Source organism: Pseudomyrmex gracilis, unplaced genomic scaffold (genome assembly GCF_002006095.1).
Source record: "Pseudomyrmex gracilis isolate BER0280 unplaced genomic scaffold, ASM200609v1 scaffold_85, whole genome shotgun sequence".
NCBI lineage: Eukaryota > Metazoa > Arthropoda > Insecta > Hymenoptera > Formicidae > Pseudomyrmex > Pseudomyrmex gracilis.
In genome coordinates, this window is record NW_018020669.1 from 153,122 (window position 1) to 177,643 (window position 24,522).

At 41.7% G+C, this 24,522-nt stretch overlaps 1 protein-coding gene across 19 annotated transcripts in view; it reads right to left on the minus strand.

Moving 5' to 3' along the window:
• Positions 1-24,522, minus strand: part of LOC109855259 (basement membrane-specific heparan sulfate proteoglycan core protein) — a 170,672-nt gene that overhangs the window by 102,748 nt on the left and 43,402 nt on the right. For 18 of the 19 annotated variants that reach the window (XM_020429294.1, XM_020429289.1, XM_020429306.1 and 15 more), the window contains exons 2-9: positions 11,824-11,980; positions 11,481-11,680; positions 11,098-11,278; positions 10,673-10,841; positions 10,401-10,561; positions 9,200-9,358; positions 8,112-8,405; positions 5,354-5,470 (exon numbers count right to left, since the gene is read on the minus strand). In XM_020429294.1, the coding sequence (XP_020284883.1) occupies positions 5,354-5,470; positions 8,112-8,405; positions 9,200-9,358; positions 10,401-10,561; positions 10,673-10,841; positions 11,098-11,278; positions 11,481-11,680; positions 11,824-11,980 (1,438 nt within the window). The remainder of the gene's footprint in view (positions 1-5,353; positions 5,471-8,111; positions 8,406-9,199; positions 9,359-10,400; positions 10,562-10,672; positions 10,842-11,097; positions 11,279-11,480; positions 11,681-11,823; positions 11,981-24,522) is intronic. The other variant, XM_020429298.1, reaches the window with a different exon arrangement.

Below are 24,522 nucleotides of genomic sequence, written 5' to 3' on the forward strand. Positions count from 1 at the left end.
ATACGATCTGGGCGCATTACCCGGATGCTTCTTTTTTTTTGCATCTTCAGGCAAAGTGCCATAAATTCTCGTAGACCGGACTGTATCGTATTCTCGTGTGTTTGTGCGCTGGCGGCGTTAAGAAGCAAATGACACGCAAAAGAGCGAGAGAGAGAGAGTCTCGCGCGTAAACCCTTAATGGTCGATCGTTCGACACACCGCCGCAGTCGGCTTCTAATCGGACAGGCATCAAACGCCGAAGGCACGGTCTACCATTATGAACTATTACCGCGCCGTGCCGACCACACTTGAGCTCCCACCCGTCATGTTTCGTTTTAGCCACCGTGTCGCTTTACATTTAAACCCGCTAACGGTACGCAATTCGGACTTAAAGTAAACCGTAATTTAAGCAATTCGTTGTACTTTTTTTTTTTTTATCCGCGACACGCGATTGAGAAGTAAGAGAGATTTATCTGACTCGATTATATGATTAACCGTTGCGAGTATATAGCTCTTACAATTAAAGCTGTGTAAGTTTCGCGGCTGAGACTACACTTCGCTCGGCAATTGCGACGAAAATGTCGCTTACCGCGTGCAACGCCTAGAAATTCAGTTTGCAATAACAATTATTTGTTCTGGTTTAATATATTAGGTAACATGACCGCGTATAAAAGAGCACAAAGTCTCCGTCGTAAGACACGAAAGCCTCCCCGTAGCGCCACTGACTTCTCTCTCTCTCGCTCTCTTTCTCTCTCTCTCTCTCTCTCTCTCTCTATCGCTATATATATATATATATACTTTCGATAACGAATGCATCGCGCTACGTTATAAAAACAATCGTGAACGTCCCTCGGCAAGAAATACTGTTACTGCGAGAACCCCGCGCGGTAGTTTAGATTAATTTTATAGCACAAAAATATTTCAAACCTACCCCTTTTATTGAAGCACTTTGTTTTATGCCATTACGGACGTTTCGAGATGTTGTTGAACAAAAATTGAAAAAAAAAAAGAGAAACAATTGCGTTTAATTGCAAATGCTTTCGCACAAATGTGCTAAATGTGCGTGATGTCTGTGTGTAAAAATTATGCATTATCGTGTGTTTCTCTGACATTATTGCGTTTAGTCTTCCGGGGGGTGTATAAATAAAACATGTTATTTGTCGGAGATGTGTGTTAAATTGGAAGAAGGCAAATCTCCCGGGTCTAATCTATTCGATCCGGAGAAAAAAAAAACACGGATAACTACAACACCACTGCAATATTTATCAATTATCGATCGGGGAAAAAACCCATCGGGTTGGTCGTAATTTTTTTTTCGCGAGGAGCGTGCGCTGAAATTTCGTCGAAATTTATCGTATCCATCATTCTTTTTTATCCTTCAAGGACATATCCCGTTGCGAAACGTTCGAGTCGGCCGGTTTATACATACATTTATATATATATATATATATATACGCGCTCCCGAAGAGGACGCACCTGAATAATGTTCGAAGACGACGGGGGTTGACGTTTGTCGTGGCGGTGCCTAGCGTGCAGGTTAACCCTCCTCCCTCCCGTAGTTGCCTCCTGTTGCCTCATCCCCTACCTTCGGCACAGCGGGGCTCATAATTGTCCATAGGGGTATATTGCTGGCGCGACGGGGGGAGCGAGAGGGCACCGGAGAGACACGAAAGTGGTTATGCGCATTCCTGCTCGAGAGGGAGAAGAGAGAGAGAGAGAGAGAGAGAGAGGAGGACGAGAACGCAATGAAAGAGGAAACAGAAAGATGAGGAGAAGGAAAGAGAGGAAGAGAAAGAGGAGGAAGTGGAGTGACGAGGGGTAAGTTAGCGAGAATCATCCCCCTGTGTGCCTCACGGCTGAATACTTGAATATTGATTAAGCATGCACATCGCGATTACCGGCGGGGACAGGTAAAAGCGCTCTTCTTGCCGGGTCCGCGACCTGCGTGTCTACGGATATTTATGTGGAGCGGTGCTTCGACGACGTCGCCCTTTTCCTGCCCGCTTCTCCCCTCATTGCCTTCCCCCGATGACTGTCCCTTGTCAGCGCCCGTTTCCCGGTCGTCGTCGTCGTCGTCTTGGCGGAATAAAAAAAAAAAAAAAAAAAAAGCCTAGCGGAAGACGCGCGGGATATTCGCCAACGAGAAAACTTCGCGCGTTTGTATAAAACCGGAACGGGATACTAAGGGGAGCAGCCTGTGTGCTTTGATTTACGGATGATCGCAGGATTATATTCTTCGATTTTGCGGGCCGCGGGCGCGCGTTGCCCCAGTTCGCACACACATAGGCTGCCGGTCAACGATTAACGGAATAACGGGAACCCATTTCTCAATTTGCTTCTGTTTTTCTTCTCTCTGTGTTCTCCCGTTCGCTCGACGCGCGCGCGCGAATTTACAAAAGACGTGAAACTGCGAGTATTAAACCCGCGTGTAAACGATCTCACCGCATTTTCTTGCGAGAGCGATATGGGCGGCAAATAGCATTCCCGTTCAAATTGGCGGCGAGATCTTTTGATCGACAAGTAGCTCTCCGGTCGGAGACCGGAGATGTTTGTCGAACAGCCCCCGAGAAAACAGGGGGGTGGGGGACACAATCGTGATTGTGAATTGTTCACTCTGAATGGACGATAATTGCGAAATCGCGATAATGACGAAAAATACAAGTTTCGCTCGTATACAGAACACTCCATATGTGTGTGCGTGTGTGTGTCCCACGTGCGTCCCGCCCCCGACTCGTTACGCACATTGTACAAATTCCCGAAGAATAATTAGTCCGATTAGCCCTCCCGAATTTTTCGTGAGGTATCATTATGAAAAAAAAAAAAAACAGTTCGTGTTCAATCGCGCGACGTGTTTTGTGTTTCCGAAGATAAAGAGTTTTCCAATCAATTACAAAAGAAGAAGAACACACACACACGTGTGTGTAGAGACGTTGTCGAGCGTGTAAATACCGCGATTATCGATACGTTTTTGCTCCCTTACGTAGGAGAGTGCGAGAATATAATTCACGAGCCGATACCACACCGAGCTAATTTACCCTCGCTCGAACGCGCGCGCGCGCGGCTGTCTAATTAAGCCGGCAAAGCCGGGGCGCCGCGCGTACGTGTGGCCGCAATCGGGCGGGCTTTATACACCGACCGGCATCCGGGACGGCTTCCACGTTGTTGACCACGATCATCCACCACTCGAGACGCGAAGGAAGCTTCCCCCCGAAAAAAGAAAAAAAAAAAAAAAGAGCCGGAGGACGCGGCGCTAGAGCGGGCGCGCGGGAGAGAAGAAGAAGAGAGAGAAAAAGCCCCTCGAGCTTTGAATATTCAGTAGGTACGTACCCCGGTCGCGCACATCCCGGCTTTCCCGTCTGACCTTATTTTTCCGCGGAAAAAAACCCCCGAAGCTTCCGTCGCTACTTAGGGATTTGTCTCTTCGTCGTTTGCGAAGAAAAAACACGTCGCCGGAAATTTGCGCCCCGACGATCGCGGACGAAGGACGAAGGACGAGAGTCGCGTTGAATTAACGTCGAGGGATATCGAGACACCCCCACCGCTAACGGGCGCGCGTATAGAAAAAACGATGAAAACGCGCGCGTTTTGGTCTCGCGCGTCTTCATCGGGAAAATGCATAAAGTTTTTTTTTTTCTCGCAACGAGAAAATGCACCACCGAGGGTCATTTCGCGACGTATCGATTCTTTCGCGAGTCGGTAGAACAGGTAACTCTGGTCTCTCTCTCTGCGCCATCAACGCGCGAGATCTTTTTACCTTGACTGATAAACCAGCGGTCGTTGGTAAGATACACACGTTGGCGTGTGATAAACGGTAACCAGACTTGCATCTCGTCTGCGGTTATCTCGCATGCGGTCGGTAAGATCGAAATCCCACAATTTCGAGTCGCAAGATCGACTCGGTTGTTGCAATTTTAAAAAAATTTTTTTGTAACACGTTGTTCAAATATAAACTTCAACGAAACAACGCGCGTAGACTCTTGGATTATTTTAACCCTTTCGCTGCGGCGAAGTCTAACGCAGAGCGCGCGTGACAGACCGTTCGGGCCTGAAGACTTTTCTTCGCTGGCGCGCATTTTGTATGTAGATTGTGGAAAAGTCGTCGAAACAGTTGAGTTGCGTTACAGTAATATAAAAATATAAAAATATACACACAAATGTGCGGTATTTAAAAATAATAAATATCGTAATAACGGCTTGGAGACACATCTGGAGCCATTTGCGCGATATCGCACCGAAAAAATTGTATTCTTGTTTTGAGGATATCCCACTTACTTTAAGTATATTTTATACTAAAATAGGCGCCAAGAAGAGTTTCTTATTTTAAGAGGAAAATTCTCTAAATAGTAATATTGATAAGAATATATACTGATTAGAATATAAAAAAGCCTCTATAGAAAAACATATATATCTCACTATCGAAAAAGACTATATTCTTAAATTAAGAATATATTCTTAAATAAAGAATATATTCTTATTTATTTAAGAATATATTCTTAAATATTCTTAAATAAAGAATAAAAAATTATTTAAGAATATATTCTTAAATAATTATAAAGAATACAAAATTAAGATTATATTCTTAATTTCAGAAGAATATCATCTAAAATCTTTAAGAAGATTTTTTAAGTATAAAATCTTCTACTTACGAGAATATAATTTTTTCGGTGCGCGATTTGCGGTTGAACGCCCGAAGGCGTCAATAACTCAGATAGCGTGACTTAAACGCCAACAGAATATTCTGAACGACTTTCAAATCGTCTATACTTTCGAGCGCCGATGAAATAGATTTAAGAGATCAATACCAGGTTTGTACTTGCAATGTTGTTTATGATGCGCGCGATTATTCAATCGCGAAAATAACATTCGCAAGTATTTTTGTTAGAAGCGAACGCGCGCGCGCAATCGCAACAATTACAAAGATGCATGCCGGATTGTCGCGACAACAGACAACTGCAGATTCGCTGTCTCTGGAGACTAATAGCGATTTCGGCTGGTCTGCACCGGTGTGCCACCTGTGTAGAGTTGGTGCAATTGTGTGCAACACCGCATCGGTGTGTGTACTGATTACACTAACTGGCTCCAACTAATTTGTAAGAGCCACTTTGTGTACACCCAACATGCACCTATGCGGTGTACTGAGCTCAGACGAATACGCGGAACCAGCAAAGAACTGTTGCCATTCGACCAGCCAAACACACAATTTGCACCGACACCCGAAATGTGCAGTCGGTGCAAACCAGCCGAAATCGCTATAAGATATAAACAATTGTCGATAATTTTTAAACAATTATCGATTTCCGTGATGTAATCACACACAGTTCACGCCAGTTACACTGTGTTGTTTATTTAGAAAAAAAAAATCGGTAATACTTACCGGGATAGTGACAGTCGTGTTCGTCGCTACCGTCTTGGCAGTCCTCCACGAAATCGCATCGCTGAGATTCCAGTATGCATCTGTTTACGTCGCACGCGAATTCACCGGTGCTGCAGCCTGCGAAGATGCGAAGTGTTATGTTTTTGTTAGTAACAGCGGTTTGTTTGTTTGTTTTTCTTTTTTTTTATATATATATGTAAATTAGTCTCGTTTTTCATTTGTATCTTATGATTATCCACGTCAAAATTTCAGACTTGAAAAAACACAAACGGTAGACTCTCGAGTTTAACACTTCTCTCTCACGATAAATTAATTTTCCCCTTCACACATGTACTTTCACCAACACACTAGGACACCGTTCCCTCGCACGAACGATAAAAGAGGATAAATTTACTAACTCGTGCATAGCCGGGATATATCCCGAGCGAACGAACAACGAATTAACCAATCGCGTCGGCCAAATTGGTTGAAATGGTCGGTCGTTCGCTCGACGTGTAACCAGCTTTTCACAAATAAATCGAGTCCTCCTCTTTCGATTTTCGCGTTTCGACGAGGTTAAATCGAGAGAGTGTACACCGCATCTTGACAGCGATAGGTTGTAGCGTATAATGCGCAACAACAATTTACCTCTCAACGTAGAAATTGTTAGAAAGAAGACGATCTCTCGCGCGTTAGCACACGCACATATATTTACATGCGCTGATGCAAAAGAAAAGTTTTACGAACGCTAATGTAAAACAAAACACATATGCACAACAATTATGCAAAATAAGCGAAATTCGTCGCAATTTTCGAAACATAGATGTGGCACATGCAACACATTGATTGTTCAGATACAATACTTTGCACATGAATATTGTAGATAAAAAATTATCTGCACACACGTATTTCTATAAACTACTGATAAAAAAGAAAAACATATTCAACACACACGCGCGCGTTTAGCCAGAGAAGGATTTCCGGTCTAACGAATAAATAATAATCTGGATCGAGATCGCGAGAGCGAAAATAAGATGTCGTTTATTAAAATTAATAACCCTCTATGGGCCCATGTAACTTTCAAGTCACAAGCTAATATATCCACATTTTATCAAATAGTTTTAGTTTTTTTCACAAGATAATGTATACGTCTTAATTATATAATGCCTCCTGAAATAACCAATAACAATATTGATGACGGTTGGCAGCACCATCAACCTGAAATGTCAAAATAAATACCTTGCAAGTTGTCTGCAGCAAAAAATTCGGCTCATAGAGGGTTAACGAAAAATAGATAAAAAATAAATTACATAATTTTAAGCCAAACGTTTCGAGCTCTTGCCAGAGAGTCTCTTCATCAGACGCGAAAATTAATGATGACAAAAGGATAACAAAAGAATTAGGATGTTGTCGCAACAATAAAGAGAATCAGAAAAAACGCAGGTAAATATGTCGATTAGGGGAGCGGGCTTCTGACAAGCTTGATATTGACATGTGTTATCAAGGTCACGAGCGATCTTCAAAAGGTTTCAAGTAATGCTCGCTGTTTGTTAAAAAGTTATTAACAAAAAATGTTGGTAATTGCTCAGATATGTGCGTTTTTTTTTTTGGCTATTTTTTAATCCGGTTTTTTTAAAAAACGCTTTATCACTAAAATGAGAAGTCAATCGGGGCTACGCCCGTGTCTGGGTGCGCTCTCCCACATAAGAAAAAAAAACTTGGGAGTGGGGAAAGTATCAATGGCCGAAAGTACTGCTTTGGAAAGTATCCGCATGGAGTGTATACTATCACTTCTCTCACAGACAGACACCTAACCACTGTGGAAAAACTAGACACGTAAGTGTAATATAAGTTTCATTGTATACTATAATTTGTATATTTCCAAGCGGTACTTTCGGCCACATTGATACTTTCCCCATCCCCAAGTTTTGTTATTTTTTTTTTTATGTGGAAGTATTTTCCAAGCTTATCGTAATTTTTATAATTATTCTTTTATTTATTCTGTGCTAAACATTTATTTTACAAGACATATTACGTCTAAAATATCGCATATTATGTGTAAGAGGCATATGTGTAAAAGGCAGGAACTTTTGTTTTTTTCTATACACATTTTTTGTTAATAACTTTTCAACAAACGCGTTACTTCAAATCTTTTGAAGGTCAGGGTCATAACCTTGATAACATATAACTAACTCAGAGTTATCGGAAGCTGCTCTCCTAATCGGCATATTTACCAAAACGCATAATGTTAAATAATGTTTAAAAACATTTGCGTTTCACTATCTCCACGCCAATCTCGCGCTCCCTCTCTCAATCTCTTGGTGTCCAACAAATTTGTCACTTGCTTTTCAGTCAATCGAAATAAAATCATTTTTGATCGTCGAACATAAACAATTTCAATAAATAAATATTGACTTATTCTCGAAATGTTTCGTCTAAAATTATGTAACACATATGTACAACTTTTTTTGTCAATATTTTTAAACATCTTATTTTCGCTAGCAATTGACCTGGATCATCATATCTATTTTCTGTGCGTGTTCTATATTCTCCTAATTTCTAGTCTAGCGAAAACGTTTCGTTTATTTATTCAGATTTTGTCCGAGTTAAAGTTTGTCGCGTGTGGATGTTTTTACATCGCGCGGATTACATTTTTTTTGTTTGTAACAAATTAACTCGTTTTCAAATGACTATATGTACGATCCTTCTACTGGCTAAACTTTTCCGCTTATTATTGAGATCCTCCTCAAGCGAGGATTCGTTTCCGCTCAACCTGTACCTGGATGCGAGCAATCGACCTCGTCACCACCGTCATCGCAATCCGGGACGCCGTCGCACAGCTGTACCGCGCAAATGACACGGCTGCCGTCTTTGCAGCGCACCGTGTCGTCGGCGCGACACTTGTTCGACGACGACGATCTCAGGGTGGCTTCACCTTCGCCGTACTCTTCGTCGACATTCGTCACCTCCGGTTTCACCTCGTGCGACACCTCCGTTGTCTCGTCCGTCGTTTCCGGAACGGGTCTCGTTGATGATTCCGGATGAAGCGGCGTCACGGTGATAAGTTCGGAATCTGTTGTTTCGTGTATCACAGGCTCGGTTCAATGAGACAACGATTTGACGCGCGGATGTTACACGCGGATGTTAGCGAGAAACGTGAATTAGATGACAGGCGAGCAAAAGTGACACGTTGAAAATCCCCATTAGCTCTATCTATTAGCTCTTTAAGTGTTCGCTTCGGAAAAAGTTACAGCGGGAGAAGGAAGAGTTTTGCTGAGTTGTAACTCGCACACGTGTGGAAGTTTGAAATAAATTATTTCTATAATGTGTAAAAAAAGATTTAAGTTTTAGAAGCGCGCTGGTCTCTTGTGTGCGGTTTGTTATTTAGAAATATGTAATAATATTATATGCAAATATATATATATACGGGGTTTTGTTATTTAACATTGAAAAAGAACCGAAGAAAAACAAAGGAGCGAAGCGGAGAAAACCTGCTGGAAATGGAAACTCGCTACCTGTTGGATCTTCCACAAGATTCAACACGAACGTGGTATTCCGTGCAATAACATTATAAATAAATGCAATTGAAGAATTTAATGCTCGATTAAAGGTTAAAATCATGCGGAGTCTCATAGCGAAGCTATTTGATTACAAGATATGTGTTTTACAACATACCGTATGTTCTGTACACCGTGCGGTTTTTTGTTAGTCTTCGTTAGCTGGGAGAAGATAAGAGTATAATTGCGTTTTTTTTTTTTTTTTCAGACAAGCGTAAGTGGATGGCCTGTGTATCTTATTGACTCTTGTTTTGTTTTCATACTAGAAAAGATGAAAATGCGAGGATCTTCGGACTTCGCGTGCACTTACCCTGGTCCGTTCTGTTCGAGACATCTGTTGGACAATTGTCCTCGTCAGAACCATCGTTGCATTGCAACACGCCGTCGCAGCGCGACTCTAACGGCACGCATTCGCCGCTTCTGCATCTCAATTCGGTTGCCTGATCGCATTCCTCTAAGTCTTCGTCGGCTGCTCCGCGTTTCGCGATTTACGTGCATTCACATTGCCGAGAACGGGCAAAACAAGCGGAGCCAGAAAAGAAAAAAGTTTGCAAAACAAAACAATTAAAACTCATATAAATTTTAACAAAAAAAAAAACTTATATAGTAAAAATTAATAATAAATAAACTTTAAATTAAAAAGAATGGAAGAAAGTGAAAAATTAAAATAATTACGCAATAAAATTGAACTGTAAAATGTCTGAAAAATGTGTTGACACAGCCGAGAAGTAGATAGATCGGGTCAGTTTGAAAAGTCATTTTGCGAAATTCGCAATTTTTATTGAGTTATTAATTAATTAATGTGAGCCAATGAGCTCGTAGAATAACAATGGTCCGGATTCTGTCCAGGTGTGTATATAATTTTCAGTTGTATTAAAAATCAACCGATGGCAAGAAACTGTTTCACACGCCGCTCGCTCGTTTGCTCTGTCTCTCGTTGCTGGGAGATTGCATAAAATAACTATTTTGTTTTTTTTAAACTAAAACACACTCATCTACAGAATCGCTTTGCTTCGGCTGCGTCTTTTTTTTCAGACATCGTATATATACATATGTGTAATAAAAATTTACAGATAAAGTTGCGCATCAAGACAATTCGAAGCAGTCGTTGCATTCGTCGTGCGTAACTACTTACGTCGATGCTTCTACGATCTGAGCGTAACGTCGAGAAAATCGCGCCCACACCGGAATGATCGATTTTAATTTTCGCGACGTAAGCTGTACACGTATCTACGGACCGTGTCGTTTTTCTCGCAAAACGCAAATTTGCGCGTAAATTTATTTTTTCTTACGCAAAAAAAAAAAAACGGCCATTAATCAATTCCGGCTGTTAAAGGAAATCGACTATTCGATATATTGACTGGAGTCTTCTCGCACACTTCTTGTCATTCAGACTTTTCGTGGTATTACGAAAGAGCCGAACGAATTACGAAGTTTAGTTTCGAAAGCTCCAACGGTGAAATCGATCATTTCCAGTTGTTAGGGAGCAGCGAAACGCCGGGCGAAAATACCTTGGAATATCCTGAACGTGAATCCCTCCGGATCTACTTGGACGGTGCCCAAAGAATGATATCGCAGCTGAGTTCCTAGAACGTCACGCACCTCCGCGTCGTCCGTGAACGTCGAACCGATGTCTAGGGTGACTTGCGACGTGAAAGCGTCCGTCGTTGGTCTGTGAAATGATGACACGTGCGAGCGTAATAATACAAATTGAGAATAACACACACGATTGTAAAGAAAAAATGATTATAAAAGCGCGAAATATATGCGCGATTTCACTTACGAGATTTTGACGACGTTGGCGAAGTGACTGTATCCCGGAATGTGACGATTGTACAGGGTCTCGACAGCTTGTGTGAGATTTCCACTTAATTCTCGATACTCAGGACTGTTTCTGTCCGAGTATTCGCGCCTGTAGGGCTCGCCAACTGTCAGCGTTACTCGATAATATCCTGCAAAGAAAATATTGGCAGTCGCTAAATTAATTTATTTACAAATACAAATGTTTTGCTAAACAAAAGAGAATTTTTTTTTTATTTTAAATTTTACTTTTTTTAGGGTTCTTATCTTTACAAAAAAAGATGGCGGATTGAGAGCAAAAGCGTTGTACAAGTTGATTAAAGAACTAAAAATTCTGTTTTTTTTTTTTTTTTTTCACATAAATTCTTTCCAATCAGTGTTTTTAATTAATGAAGCAGAGACACTCACGCGCTTTGCCGTCACCGGGGCGCGCGATTCCTGGTACTAGATGAGAGTCCAGATCTTTCTCGTTCGCGCTGCCCTCGAGATCTCCCGATCCGGTCAGATCCTCGTCGTCGGAATTCCCGACGATTCCGTATTTCATCGGGATTCTTTTGCTTTCCGCGGCGGTATTGATCTCATTGTCGTGCTGCGTGTAAAAAACACAATAGTTTTTTGTACACATTGATATTCATGAAAAGAGGGAATCATTTATTTACGAATTATTGTCACACACAGTTGTAAAAAGCGACATCACATTTATAAATACATACAACTTAGTTTAAATAAACAATTTAATTAAATTTTAAGTAACATATGAAACAACAACATTTCAAAGAAAAATTTCATACCTCGTAATCATTCGCTCCTAATGAATAAAAAGGAAGAAGAGGAGGAAAATCCTTTTCGACGGTTAACCTTTCGGCGGTACCAGAGGATATTATCAGATTTTCGCCGTTCGACACATCAGGCTTGTGGAAACTGGTCTGATTTTCCTCATATTCGTCGATCGGAAGAACCGAATTGTTAATATTTCCCTGCTGATCTTGGTCTACATCAAAGAATTAAACAATCGACGTTAGACGTTGAACATTGCGCAATTACACATTAGATGTTACTGCGTTCGACGATTCTAATGAACTCTCTCTCTCTCTCTCTCTCTTTTTGTGAATTAACTCGGAAAAGTTAACGTACCTTGCGGTGTCGACGCGGTGGTCGTGGTTGGCACGGCGATGAAATCCCACAGTCCCCTTTTTATCCTCTGGAAAAAGGATTCGTTCTGTTCCGTTTCGATCAATGATGTTGAGACCGCGGGTTGTTTACCGTCTGGATCAAAAGTCAAGTCATCGTCCTGAAAAAGCAAATCGCAAATTGTAGATTGTGTGCGTGAATTTTGCAAGAGCAACTTCCGCAACATTTTTTTCATCTATTTTTACATCGATCTGCAATATTTAACTTGATTTTTCTTAACCGACTTCCGTCGACGCGCGAGGGACACGTGCAACAAAAAAAAATAAAAAAATGTCGATATTCTTACGAACTATATTTATACGGACGGAATGAAAAAAAAAAAAAAAAAAAAGAATTTCTCTACGGTTCGTCGTCAGAAATAGTTTTTAAAAATATCCGCTATGTACGCTATTCGGTTGCAATTCTTCGTCGCTTTATGACAAATGCATAAGTCACTATCTCATCGGATGTGTTCGCGCGGATCTCTGCCACCTCCGAATAACCGCGCGTGCGCGAGCAAATACGCTATCGTGCGAGAGACACCATCGGAGGTAAGGTGTGTATCGCGGAGTATTCTCACGTGTCTCTCATAAAGAACCAATTCTCACCTAAACACACGATATAAATTCAGGATCGTCGGGCTATTCTGCCGCGCGAGCGGCGCGTCGTGATTCCGTAAGAACCGCGGCAAACTGCCCCCCAGGATTCGAGAGTACGCGCGAGCGGGGGTCAATGACGCCGCGCGGCGTTCGTGCGGAGATGAAAATGGAGAATCGGCGGTTTCTTTTTCGCAGAGAACACGACGGAAGTATATGAGAAGCCAGTCGCGGTGAATATAACGTATCGTTATGGGCGAATACCTGACGAGCCCGGGATACTTACGTTATCTCTTCTCCGAGCCGGTTATGCAGAGACGCGCGTCTCGCCCCTCTTCTCCCCCTTCACGTCACAAGTATTATGAATAAAATACGCCGTGTATATGCCTTTCTCGCGAATGCAAAAGAAACAATTAATCGAACGACGAGCGCGCCGCGGAAAACAAAATTTCTACGAAAGTCGCGTGTTTCGCCCGAAGAGAAATGATCGAAAGTAATTTTTTTTTCCAAAAATCTAAATTCTAATCTGACTCGAAATGATTAATTGAACTTCCAAACTTCTCCAATAACGGAAGGAGGGAAAATGATCTCTTTTTTTTGTGGATAAAGTAATTTATTTAATTTAAAAATGATTTGAAAATAAACGGCTACGTGTCGAACCGATCGCAGGATTGTATGCAATGATGTATAGAATGATTTACTGTCAGTCACAGACAACACATTACAACAGTAACAACATTTTATATTCAAACGACATAGTGAAAATTGTTCGCTTTATCATCAAATTCTCAATCGACTCACTTTACATATTTTTAATTTATTTTTTAATTTATTATTCAATTGTGTACAACTGAAGAAGACTTCAATAAAAAGTCGAAACGTTTTGTTCTGAAATCATTCTACATCATTGCGTACAATCCTGCGATCGGTTCGACGTAGCCGTTTATTTCAAATCATTTTTGAATTCTCCACATCGAACCCGAGGTCACTCCTCAACACATCATTACTATTTATTTAATTTATGTTGAATGAGAATATTTTGTACGTTAGAAAGTGTTAACAAATAAAAAATTTTGCGAGATAAATCCGTCTCGTTTCTCTTAAATAAAATAACTTATCGCGGTGATAACACGCACGAGAGATCACAGGTGTGTCTCTTTCTCTCTCTCTCTCTCTCGTGAACGCGCGCAACAAAGAGCACGCACGGCGCCGGGCAACACGTGAGCGGAAATGTCGGCGCGTCTTTTTCCACGGCGGCGGGCGGGAAGTCTCGTGGCACCCTGGTAATGAAGCTTAAATCGCGCCAGACGAGACGTATTATTACGGTTGCGGCGTTTACACGCCGCGCGGGCGCATCATTTAAGGATTCGCGTGCAACATATCCGACGTTCGCGCGGCGCTTTTACACACACACGCGCGCGCGCGCGCGCGTATACTTTTGTTCGTGCGTGCACACGCCGCGTCGAAAATGCGAGTGTCGCGTGTTACACAACTTTGAACACCCCGGTTTTAATGAGGCTAACGGCACGGCAGAACGTTTATTAATTCGCGCGCGAGACTGTCCAAACATTTGCCGCGCGCACGCACGCGAGATGATCGGGAGGGTTGCCGTCTCTTTTCTCTTCTGTCGCGATTAAAAGATCGCATTAAAAAATGGCAGATCGGGAGATGTGATAAAAAAAAAAATATATATATATATATATATATATACGGTTACGAGAGTTTTTGAATTACCGTATTTATACTTTTGCTCGGGAGATGCTCGCGAGTGTGGGAGTTTTCGCGAGCATTAACAATTACAAGCAGCGCGCGCGATTCGGGAGAAACGCGCGACGACAATACAACCGACGACGACGACAACGACAACGACGCGCTCGTTGTTTCGAAATTGCGGAAGTCCGGACTTAGCGAGAGAGAGTCGCGCACTGTGAGATAAAACGCGCGCTGCGAGAGAGACCGTTTTAGATTGCGATAACGACCATGATGCGCGGCACATCCTGCCAGAAAACAACCGGCACGTTGTTCGCACACGCGCTTTTATTACAGACAATTTAGCGATTCGGTCCGCATCTGAACTGAATCCCTTAAAAACGCGCTCCGACGATGCGCGTGCCGTATCGCGCGTTATTATTGGTTAATATGGCGCGCGAGTGAATTTTTCACAAAAGACCATTCGCGCGAAGCGCTTCCGCGGATCTAGATAAGTTCTCAATGAGAATCAACGACAGTTCTGTAAATCGCAAAAGAATTACTTTACCATCAAAAAAAAAAAAAATTAAATAAAGTGTAACATTAGAAAGAGATGTGTGATTTGAATTTATATATTTTTTAAATAATTAAGAAGATCAAAACAAATAAATTAAAAACTAAAACTTTCTATTCCACGTCTCTCTCTCTCTCTCTCTGTTTGTCAAACACTGCCTCCTAATTGCAATCTTTTTTTTTTTATCTTAATTGTGTTCCGCTAGACGCTTCGAGGTCCCCAATGCAAACGTCGTCAGAGACGCGCGGGTAGCGCTTGGTGGTTTCCGCAAAGACCGTTAACAAACATTCACCGATAACGAGACTGTAAATTCACGCACGGTCAGGTGTCATAATAGAGTCTCTTCGCAAAGAGGGGAAGGGGGGAGGGGGGGAAAAAGAAAGACTTTTGACCACAAAAGAGAATGCGGAGCGCCATCGGCGCGCCCCTGAGACGCGGAACTTTGTTATTCCGGGCAAGTTTTACACGGGATTCCGCAGCTAAGTCCACTCTATGATCCTTTCACGGCAACTACGTGCTCATACTTCGACAAAACACCGCCCCTATAGTCCGAAATCCTTAAAATGCATGGGAAATACGTGTTGGCGCAGGTTAAGTAGCCGTAGGAAATTCGTCGTGCGTCGACCAGGACTGAAGAACTTCGGAAGGCTTTAAGATGGCAAAGTTGTCGGAGACGCGACGGAGACATATAAGATGCCCGGTTAACCTTCTCCCCATTTTCATCTTCTTTTTTTTTTTTTTTCTTTCTTTTCTCTTTTCTTCCTGTCGCTCGACCCTCTTAACGAGCCTTACCTCATCTCGAATCGAATAACGCGCGCGCGTCCGCGAATGACTCGGCGAATCGTATTTCGTAATTGCGCAAGAACTTTCATTGCCATATGCGGTTGTCCGAAACCGCATATGGTACATGAGGCACGTCGATGACTATACAAGGCAATGCTCAAGAGGAAATGTAAAAATAAATCCGGTGCGAGAGCACATTTATATTCTCAAACACAGCCGATGTTGCGACTAATCATGTTATTAGTCACACTCGCACGCACGCACGTACACGCAGTGTATTATTTAATAATTTATATGTACAATACACTAAATTTCAAATACAACATTAAATTTCGGGCGCAGCTAGGACACGTCCCTTTGACATGTGCGAGATAACATTTTCTTATCCAATTTAGAATTTTTATCACCAAAATTATATCGCATGCTTTGATAAGAGACGATTAAGCAAATGTCCAAATGTTTGTAGCACCTAAACCTTGTAAAGGTAAACCGTGGCTTCTCATTGATGCAGTTTTAAAAATTATGTGTTACTAAATCATCGTATAAGTAGGTTATCTCTCATTGATGACGTACGCGCGAGATAACGTAAGTATATAAGTATATGTATGTACATATACGTATATACACCTTTTACGGAATTATCTTTCAACAAGCCTCAATCAAAAACCTTGTTTACGTAATCGCACAGATAAGAGAATTAATGTATTTATAAACGATGTAACTGGGATTTTCGATGTAATCAGATTCGCGGAAATCTACGAAAGAGAATTTGATTTTTATTATCCAAATTGAACCAATTGATGTAACAACGTGTTCTATCTTTTTCGGTGCATTTTTTTTTTTTTTTTTTTTTTTGAATTCTAAATGTTATCTCGTTTATATTGCAATTTCGAAAAAACACGAGTGTAGACGGCGATTGAGAGCAACGCGTGGTACATGTTTTTCTTCGTACTGAGATACCAATTTGTTTTGTAATCAGAACGCTTGCAATCTATAGGTCAAAAGCGTAATGCAGATAATCGGCGACTTGGAAGTTCGCGAATTTTTCAACACGAAAAAGTAAAGATTCGGCTATATATCTCTCAAAGAAGAATAACTTGATATTATTTTCAGAAACAGAAAGAGAGAGAAGGAGAGAGTTTCTCCGTGTTACATTAAAAAACATAAATAATTTAATAACTAATTAATTTTTCAAAACCCGTGATACTTTCTTCACTCTATTCTCCGCATAATTTATATAAAATATTTACTTGTAAATGTATTTAATTTCTTTTTATAAAAATAAAAACTAAAATTGTTTTATCTATTTTACGTAATACATCGGAAGTATAAAAATAAAAACGATTAATTACTCCCAAATGAATTCTTTCAATAAACAAGTTACGCACGTGTGTACGTGCGTAAGAATTTTATTAAAAAATTTTATTCCGTTTAAAACCACTTTAAAAAAAAAAAAAAAAAAATACACTTATACGCGTAATTAAATCAAATTAAAATATATATTAACTCAATTAACTGTCATAATGAGAGAACGCGTGTATAACGTAGCTTAGATAATTCTGAATGTCATTGATATACGAGCGGCCGTTAGTCGTATCAAGCTTCGCTGGAATTGACTGTAAAAGTCGCGATGTCCATACACATAGAGCAGCCTCCTCCTCCTCCGTCTCTTCCTCCCGTGATTTAGTAGCGTCGGAGGTCGTGTCTCGGAGAAAAAGAAGAGACGCGCTTAAAGGTCAAGATCCAGCACGTCGCGCGCAAGGCAGGCAGGTAGGAACGAAGAAATCCTCCCAATTTGAGGGACTTCTTCGGGGGCTTCGACTTAACGAATATATACGTCGAGGCCTCTCTCGAGTCCTTTAGGACGCGCGCGCAAAAGAGAGAGAAAGAGAGAGAGAATGATGATATGACGCAGGAAGCGAGTCGATAAGAACACGAGGCACACAAGAGAGAAGGTGATAGCGAAGAACGGAAGGACGAGGGAAGGAGGAGGGAAGGAGCGCGCGACGTTGGTCCGCGCCGATCGTCCTTTGTCTTAAGCCGTGCTATATTAATGCGAAGAACATGTTACATGAAGTGGAATAAAGGGGTGACAGCCGGAGGGGGGAGAAGAAAAGGAGAGAGAGAAGTGGATCGTAGCGCGAAAAAGAAGAGCAGCGCCCGCGCGGAATACTAAGAAGGGAGTCACACACGCCCGCCGAATCTGCGTCCACAGGATGGAAGGACGCAGGAAGGAGCGAGAGGAGGAGGGGTCTCCCTGTTTAACCGGCGCCTTTGCATTTTAACAGCTTCGCGCCAGCCGCAAGAACGAGTCCGGTCGGCGAGCGACCGAATTGGTGAAACGGCTAAATAACGTGGTCCAATATGATGATTGATCGGAACGGGAATAACGCGAATACGTCTCATTATTCATTCAAATTAATTTGTCGCACATCACAGTTCGTATTTGCCCGACGTTTGAACAAAAAACTATTGTGTTGAGAGATACTGTTAAAAAAAAAAAAAAATACAAAATAAAGCAAAAGACACACAGAGAGAAAAGAGCTTCGCGCGTGCGCGAAGAGATGTTAACAAGTACATAACGCTTAATTCGCCGACATCTCGACGAAGCAAGAGTCTTGCGAGGGAAGAGCGTGAGAGAGAGCGCGCCGAAAAATAGGGATGATCTTATATGAAACCTTCATATCCCCCGCGTTTCGGTAGAGGAGAAGAAGACGCGGTCAAATAATTCTCGAGCTCGGCCAAATACGCTCAAATCCTCTCTCTTTCGTGTCTCGGCCGCGAAATTGCGGAAATCATCTCCGGCACGATTTCCCGAAAAGAACGCGACGGACGGGGCGCGGTTCTCTCACAGCGGACCGACGGACGGACGGGCCCGCGGGCTGCGAACTGCCATTCGCATGTCAACCACCTCGGACACCGGAAAAAGCGTATTAACTAGTTTTTCGGGTAAAGCGAAGAAGAGCGCGTCAGGCCTCGCCGAGAGATTTTCGTTCGCGTTTTTCCGAGATATATCAATTTCTCCTGTGTGTCCGCGATTTAAACGCGGAAGTCGTTTTCTTCTTCGTCAGATTTTTTTTACGCCGCAACAACAACGACAATTTCCGAACGACATGCGTCAGATGCGTCACAGTCGCACCAAGTGTCAGGTCAAAGAATCGCGCGCGGCGCTTCGAAAATTCTCGTCGTTGTAAGACGTCAATTGTATATATTCCTCACATGTACGCGCTCGTTTGACATTTCATGAATCCGCGCACACAGATACGTAATTTGTAACTTTCTCTCTTTAACATTCCAATTTTTTTGTGACAACAGAAGAGAGACAATATGCGATTATATATGCTCATCATCTCGTGTCAAAATGTCGCTGTGCCCAGTTAACTATTCATCAACCGATATGTTAAAATATAAATCGTCTTAGCAAAACGATACGTCCATACAGAACCAATCCTTGTAATTAAAATATTTATCTGCACAACCGTTGTATTAAGTCGTCGCTAATGTAAACAGGAAATCAGATTTCCTCATCGTTGATCGTTGTTGTCTCTATTATTACATGTGCAAGGATTTTCGATATCTCGAGTATTTTGTTTTTTTGTTTTTTTTTTTTATCGTTCTCTTTCGAGTGAACATTTATCGATCGCTCGCAGAATATGTAGGTTGGTAAATAACTTTTTTCAGTAACTAAGAATATTCGGAGACATCATCATCAATGTGTCAATGACATTTAAGTGACAAATGTAAAATGTTGTTACTTTCTGAATTGACAGAGATTGTTGTAATTGTCTTTCTCTATTGAAAATTAATTCAATGTAATATTTATTTTTCGACGTTTCTTCTGATTCTCGGTTTGTTTTTTTTTTTCCAACTAAAGCTTATTTTCTTGCTCTTCCAAATTTCACATAAAATTATACAATTAAGAAGAAGCAATCTGCTCGTTTTGTTTCACCAAATGAGAGTTAAATATAATTTTATATTTTACACACGTGCTTAATTTACAATTGTACAAGTTTCAAAATCTCTCTTACACGAACAAAACAAACTAATCTGTAAACAACAAAAGCTCATAAAAGTTTAAATCTACCAATTCGGTCTTCTGGTTGCCAAAATGCACGCAAAGTCCAGGGTCGACTCCCGGCCAAAAGTGCAACTTTTTTGCAATGGATTTTTTTTTTTTTTAATTTCATAGAGAGATAAAATGAGTGAATTTACATATTGAAGATATAAATTAAGGCATCTCAGATTCGCGCTAATGACAATCGATGAGGCACTTGCGAGCGGACTTTGCATATCTCGATATATCATTCGAACTGACAAAAGATATCGCGAGATTTCGTCTTTTGATTTGAAATAAAAAAAAATTCACTGAATTCTGCGTCGCGTCCATTTAAGTAACTGACGATATTAAAAACATTTGCGTGTCTTGCCTGGTGGTGGCACGAAAAATGACCACCAGAGAGGTATCCTGAGGATGATGAGATCGCGTCATCAGATAATTCACTGGATTCTGTTGCATCCGGTGTAGCCGGCGATATCATTTCTCCAAATTCTCACGACGCAACTATCAGAAAAAATACAAATATTTTTTGACTGGTATAAATATTGGAAGACAGATTGTTATAACTCGAGATTTCGCTCGAGTTAATTACTGGAGACCCGATTTCGCAGTTCGCTTTTCGATCGATAAACTTGACCGATAAAGAGATCGGCCCGAAGAAAGATCCCAAGTTGCGCATTCGATCTCCTTGCTCGCACCTCTCGCACTCAGACTGCAAGACCTGAGCCAGTTAATTTATACGTTTAAAAATATATTTGCACGTGCATCCAGCACATTGGCTCGTATTGATCTTCAAATGTCTTTCTCTCTCTCTTTCTCTCATCTACGTATTCGTACATTTTGACTGTGGACACATTCAAGATTCGATTTATCGGTGATTTGTCCACAATCTTCTTTCTGGCTTGTCGCAGCCAGCCGAGCAATTCTTCTCCACTTTTCCTGCGGCAGGCGATGAAATCCGACACGGCGAGTGGCAGGGGAGCTCAACAAATTACGAAACTCCACTTACCACTTACCGCCTCAACGAGAACGCTCGCTGTCGTCTGTGTTACGATCTGCCGCGCACCCCCTCCTTCCACAAAGGGGCGGATTAAGCGTCACCGCGATCCCTCGCGAGCGAGGGATGTAAATTGCACGACAACTACACGACGACTCTCGATTGTGATTCGCAGAGATTTGTTTTCCCGAGGTTAACCCTCGCCTTTGTGTTTATTTTGCATTACGCAATTGGCAACATATAGGTCAGAGTGTCTATACTTGGCTTGTGTCTTTTCGGTGAAGTGACATGACAGAATAAGACAAACTGGGTCTGCGAGATCCGTGTGACTTTAAAATCGAATATCTCCGCGAAAAATCAATATTCCTTCAATTTTTTGTTTTGGATTCGAAAGTCTGATCAATTCTGCGTCAATAAAAAAATAAAAAAACAAATTGAAAAAATTTCTGGTAGTTTCAAACATATAAGCGTTAAAAAAAAAAACTAATTTTTTCTAAAAACGTTGATGCGCAAGTTTTGAATGGAAGATCCATGTTTGCAGGCAAAGGAAATATATATACTCGTTAAATTTAAATGCGATTTAATTACTTTTCAGATTTATTAATATAAAACCGAATAACTAATTGCTCCACTTAAACGAAAATAATTAAGCGTATTACTCATCTCGGAAAGATTTAATATAACCCGCAATTTAGACACACTGTCAGATATATCGTGTGAGTGAAATATATATATATACATATATATATATAGAAAAAAAGTAATAAAATATAATAATTACGTGCATATAAATAAAATTTCTCTCAACTTAAGAAAAATTGTGGTTTCCAAAAAATTTCTCTTGGAGAACAACCGCCGCACCGGTTTCGGAACATCTTTTTTACACGCGTGACACACTGACGAGCAATAAACGGCTTCTCGAGACGAGCAGAAACGTTCATTTTGATTAATGAGACTGATAATTATAAAGTGCGTGGTGAAAGGACGCCGACCGGAGAAGCTCTTGATGCGTGCCCCACGAAATCTCGTGAGAAATCAATCGGAGCCAAGAGCTCGCCGATCATCGAGCCGCTCTCTCTCTCTCTCGCTCGAATTGGCTTATGTAACTCCGTCCCACGGAGTTTTGTTTGCCCCAGCCAATCTCTAAGGATAGTCGATCTGCCTCGGTCATTAACTCTATTAAGTCGTTAAACCGTCATGCGCGCGCCGAGCGAACATAGTCATCACACGTGCTCTCATCTCGGAATCGTGCGCGCGCGCTCGCACGCTCCCGGTTGATTCCCAGCGGCAATTGCGCTCGCTTTACATTTTTATCTCGGCGGACCTTGAAGATCCGCGATAACCGCCAGAAGAAATTTCGCAAGTCAGCGATAGTCTCGCTTCAAGTCTCAGTTGAAGGGAAGTGTTCTTTTAAGTACAATGTTTTTTTTCTTTTCTTTTCTTTTTTTTTTTTTCCTACAAGCGTACGCGAAATTATCAAGATACCGAAGGAGATACTTATATCGATTGCGTAATTGAGTAATTAATGTTTATCGTTGTCTGCGCGTCTTCTTTTTATTACCTTATTACAAGTTCTGCGATATTATTTAATCGTCGCGCGCGCGAGACGACCTCGACTATATGTGTATATATATAGTCCGATTCCTCCCAAAAATCTTGAGCGTTGATGATACAAGCGCGCACACGTTCATGTGCGAGTGATTATCAAATCTTGAGTTATACGTATCTCACGATGACCTGTGAGAGGAGTCGAGCGATTTCGCAATTCGAACATCGCCGCAGCGAACGATTTGAGCGCGTTGTAATTTGCAAAATATAAAATTATATCATTCTTGGAATGCAATCGACTGTTTTTACAAAACCTTAGCTCCGCGTTCGATCGGAATTTAAGACGAGTTTTCGTCATTCCATGACGTTAAATAAGGTTTTTACGAGCGTTACACGTGATCATTTTTCGTGCCGACGTCGACGTCGACAATACGTCGACCTAATCGATGGACGCCGCCGCCCCGCAGCGCGAAACGATTGTAGACGGGCGATGTGTGTTTTGACGGATGTTCATATATGCTTTGAGTGAAAATAACGTCGGGAGCGCGGTTCGCGATATCTCGCGGCGCCGCTTCTCGCGCGCGCAAATGTGCCGTAAGGAGCGAGCGGCTAAACCTTCGCAAACATTCGAAAATGAAGACCGCGAACGATCGCGAGAAGAGGGTTTCGATGTAGCGCGCTGCGTTGTATTTCTTTACAATTTTTCGCGCAGAGCGAGCGAGCGAGCGAGCGAGCGAGCGAGCGAGCACACGCGTACAATCCAAAAAGTATTTCGAGCATTTCAAAAAACTTATCGAATCTCTATAAACGTGTTTCCGCTTTTCAATTTAAAGAAGCGCAAGAATGATAATTAACGACAAAAAAACAGGTCGTCTCGGAAATTCCAACAATAAAAAAAAAAAAAAAAAATACAAGCCAATAAAAGTATGTTGTGTCAAAAAAATATAATTAATTATCTTTATGAAATTATTTTTTCAATACCTACGATCGAGAGAGGATCAATACGAGCGGCAAACATACAGGATGTTGGCGTATAAATATAAAACTACATTTTTATAACATTCTGCATATTAGCTCGTATTGGCGTTTTTTTTTTTATGGATGGATATTTTTTTGATTTTTAAAGAAAATAACGACTTTCGCAAAATTAAATAACGCGACACCACACCGTTTTTTCTTATTCTAAATCCGAATGTGAAACACGAAAAGGATATAAACAAATTATCGAGAGAGGAGCGCCGCGAAAACAAAACACCAACCAGTAGAATCTAATCCGGGGCTATCGTAGACTCGTAAACTTGTTCTAATGATAGCCGCCGATAAATCTCGTAGGCTTCGAGAGATAGATCGCACCTGTAAAGCGGGGAGAGAACAGATGCGAGACGAAAAGAAGAAGGGCGTTGTTCTTCTCGTCGAGGCTTTGGTTATAATCGTGTCGTAGTATAGTTCTCGTGTATTGGCGCGCGGATGAGGGCCGTGTGGACCGCTTTGTTTGGCAAAAGCAAACAATTCCCCAGAGGAGGAGCCCCATTTCCGCCGGGCAAGCGCGATCGAGAATAGATCAACGAGGGAATTGGAGCAGCGCGCGACGTTGCGGAGAAGAGCGTGGCCTTCTCGTCATCGGTCCCCGGTCTTTGATCCCCTTCGGGCAGGGTGTTCACTTTTTTTTTCTCCCCCACATAACTCGAGACGATCGCGTCAAGATGAAGGACTAACCGGCTAATGTTGGCCGACCGCGGGACGACTTCGATCAATTTGGCAGCGGCCACCGAGAGATCGCGAACACTCTCTGCGCGATGTGTCACGCGATTATACGCGCGTCCCACATTCGAGAGAAGAAGAATATAATTCCGTCAAGGATCAATGTGTTTTGAGAGTCAGCGTGTGACAGATGCGCGTTCTCTTTGCGACAATTTGTTGTGGCTTCGTGCCCGCAACGCGGAAGAATGACACAGAGAGATGATCAAGTCACGTATGTGCGTGTATATTTTGCCAAAACATCTCATCATCCACTTCATCTCTTACTTTCGTAACGGATTCGTTGCGGAACGCGCCGAGGCCACATTATTGGCGTAGTTGCTAGATTATTATTCGCGCTGAGAAATCCGGATACGTCTCGGCTTAATTTCCGCCCGTTCGTCGTCCGCTTGTTTCTATATCATCGCGTAACCTTAACCGCACGATTACGACATTTAGTTCGCATTAAGCATATCGCTATTTTTGTAAACTCGCGGCGAGACGTAAACGACGAGTACTTGCGCGCAAAAGGAGCGAATAAAAAATGATAAGAAGAAGAAACGCGTTCGCGGATTTTTCTGTTTCGCGGATGAGAGACGTTGGTTTTCTCGAGAATTGTCTGTTAAAAAAAAAAAAAAAAAAAAAAAAAGAAATAAAAATAAGAAAGAGAAAAACAAAGGAA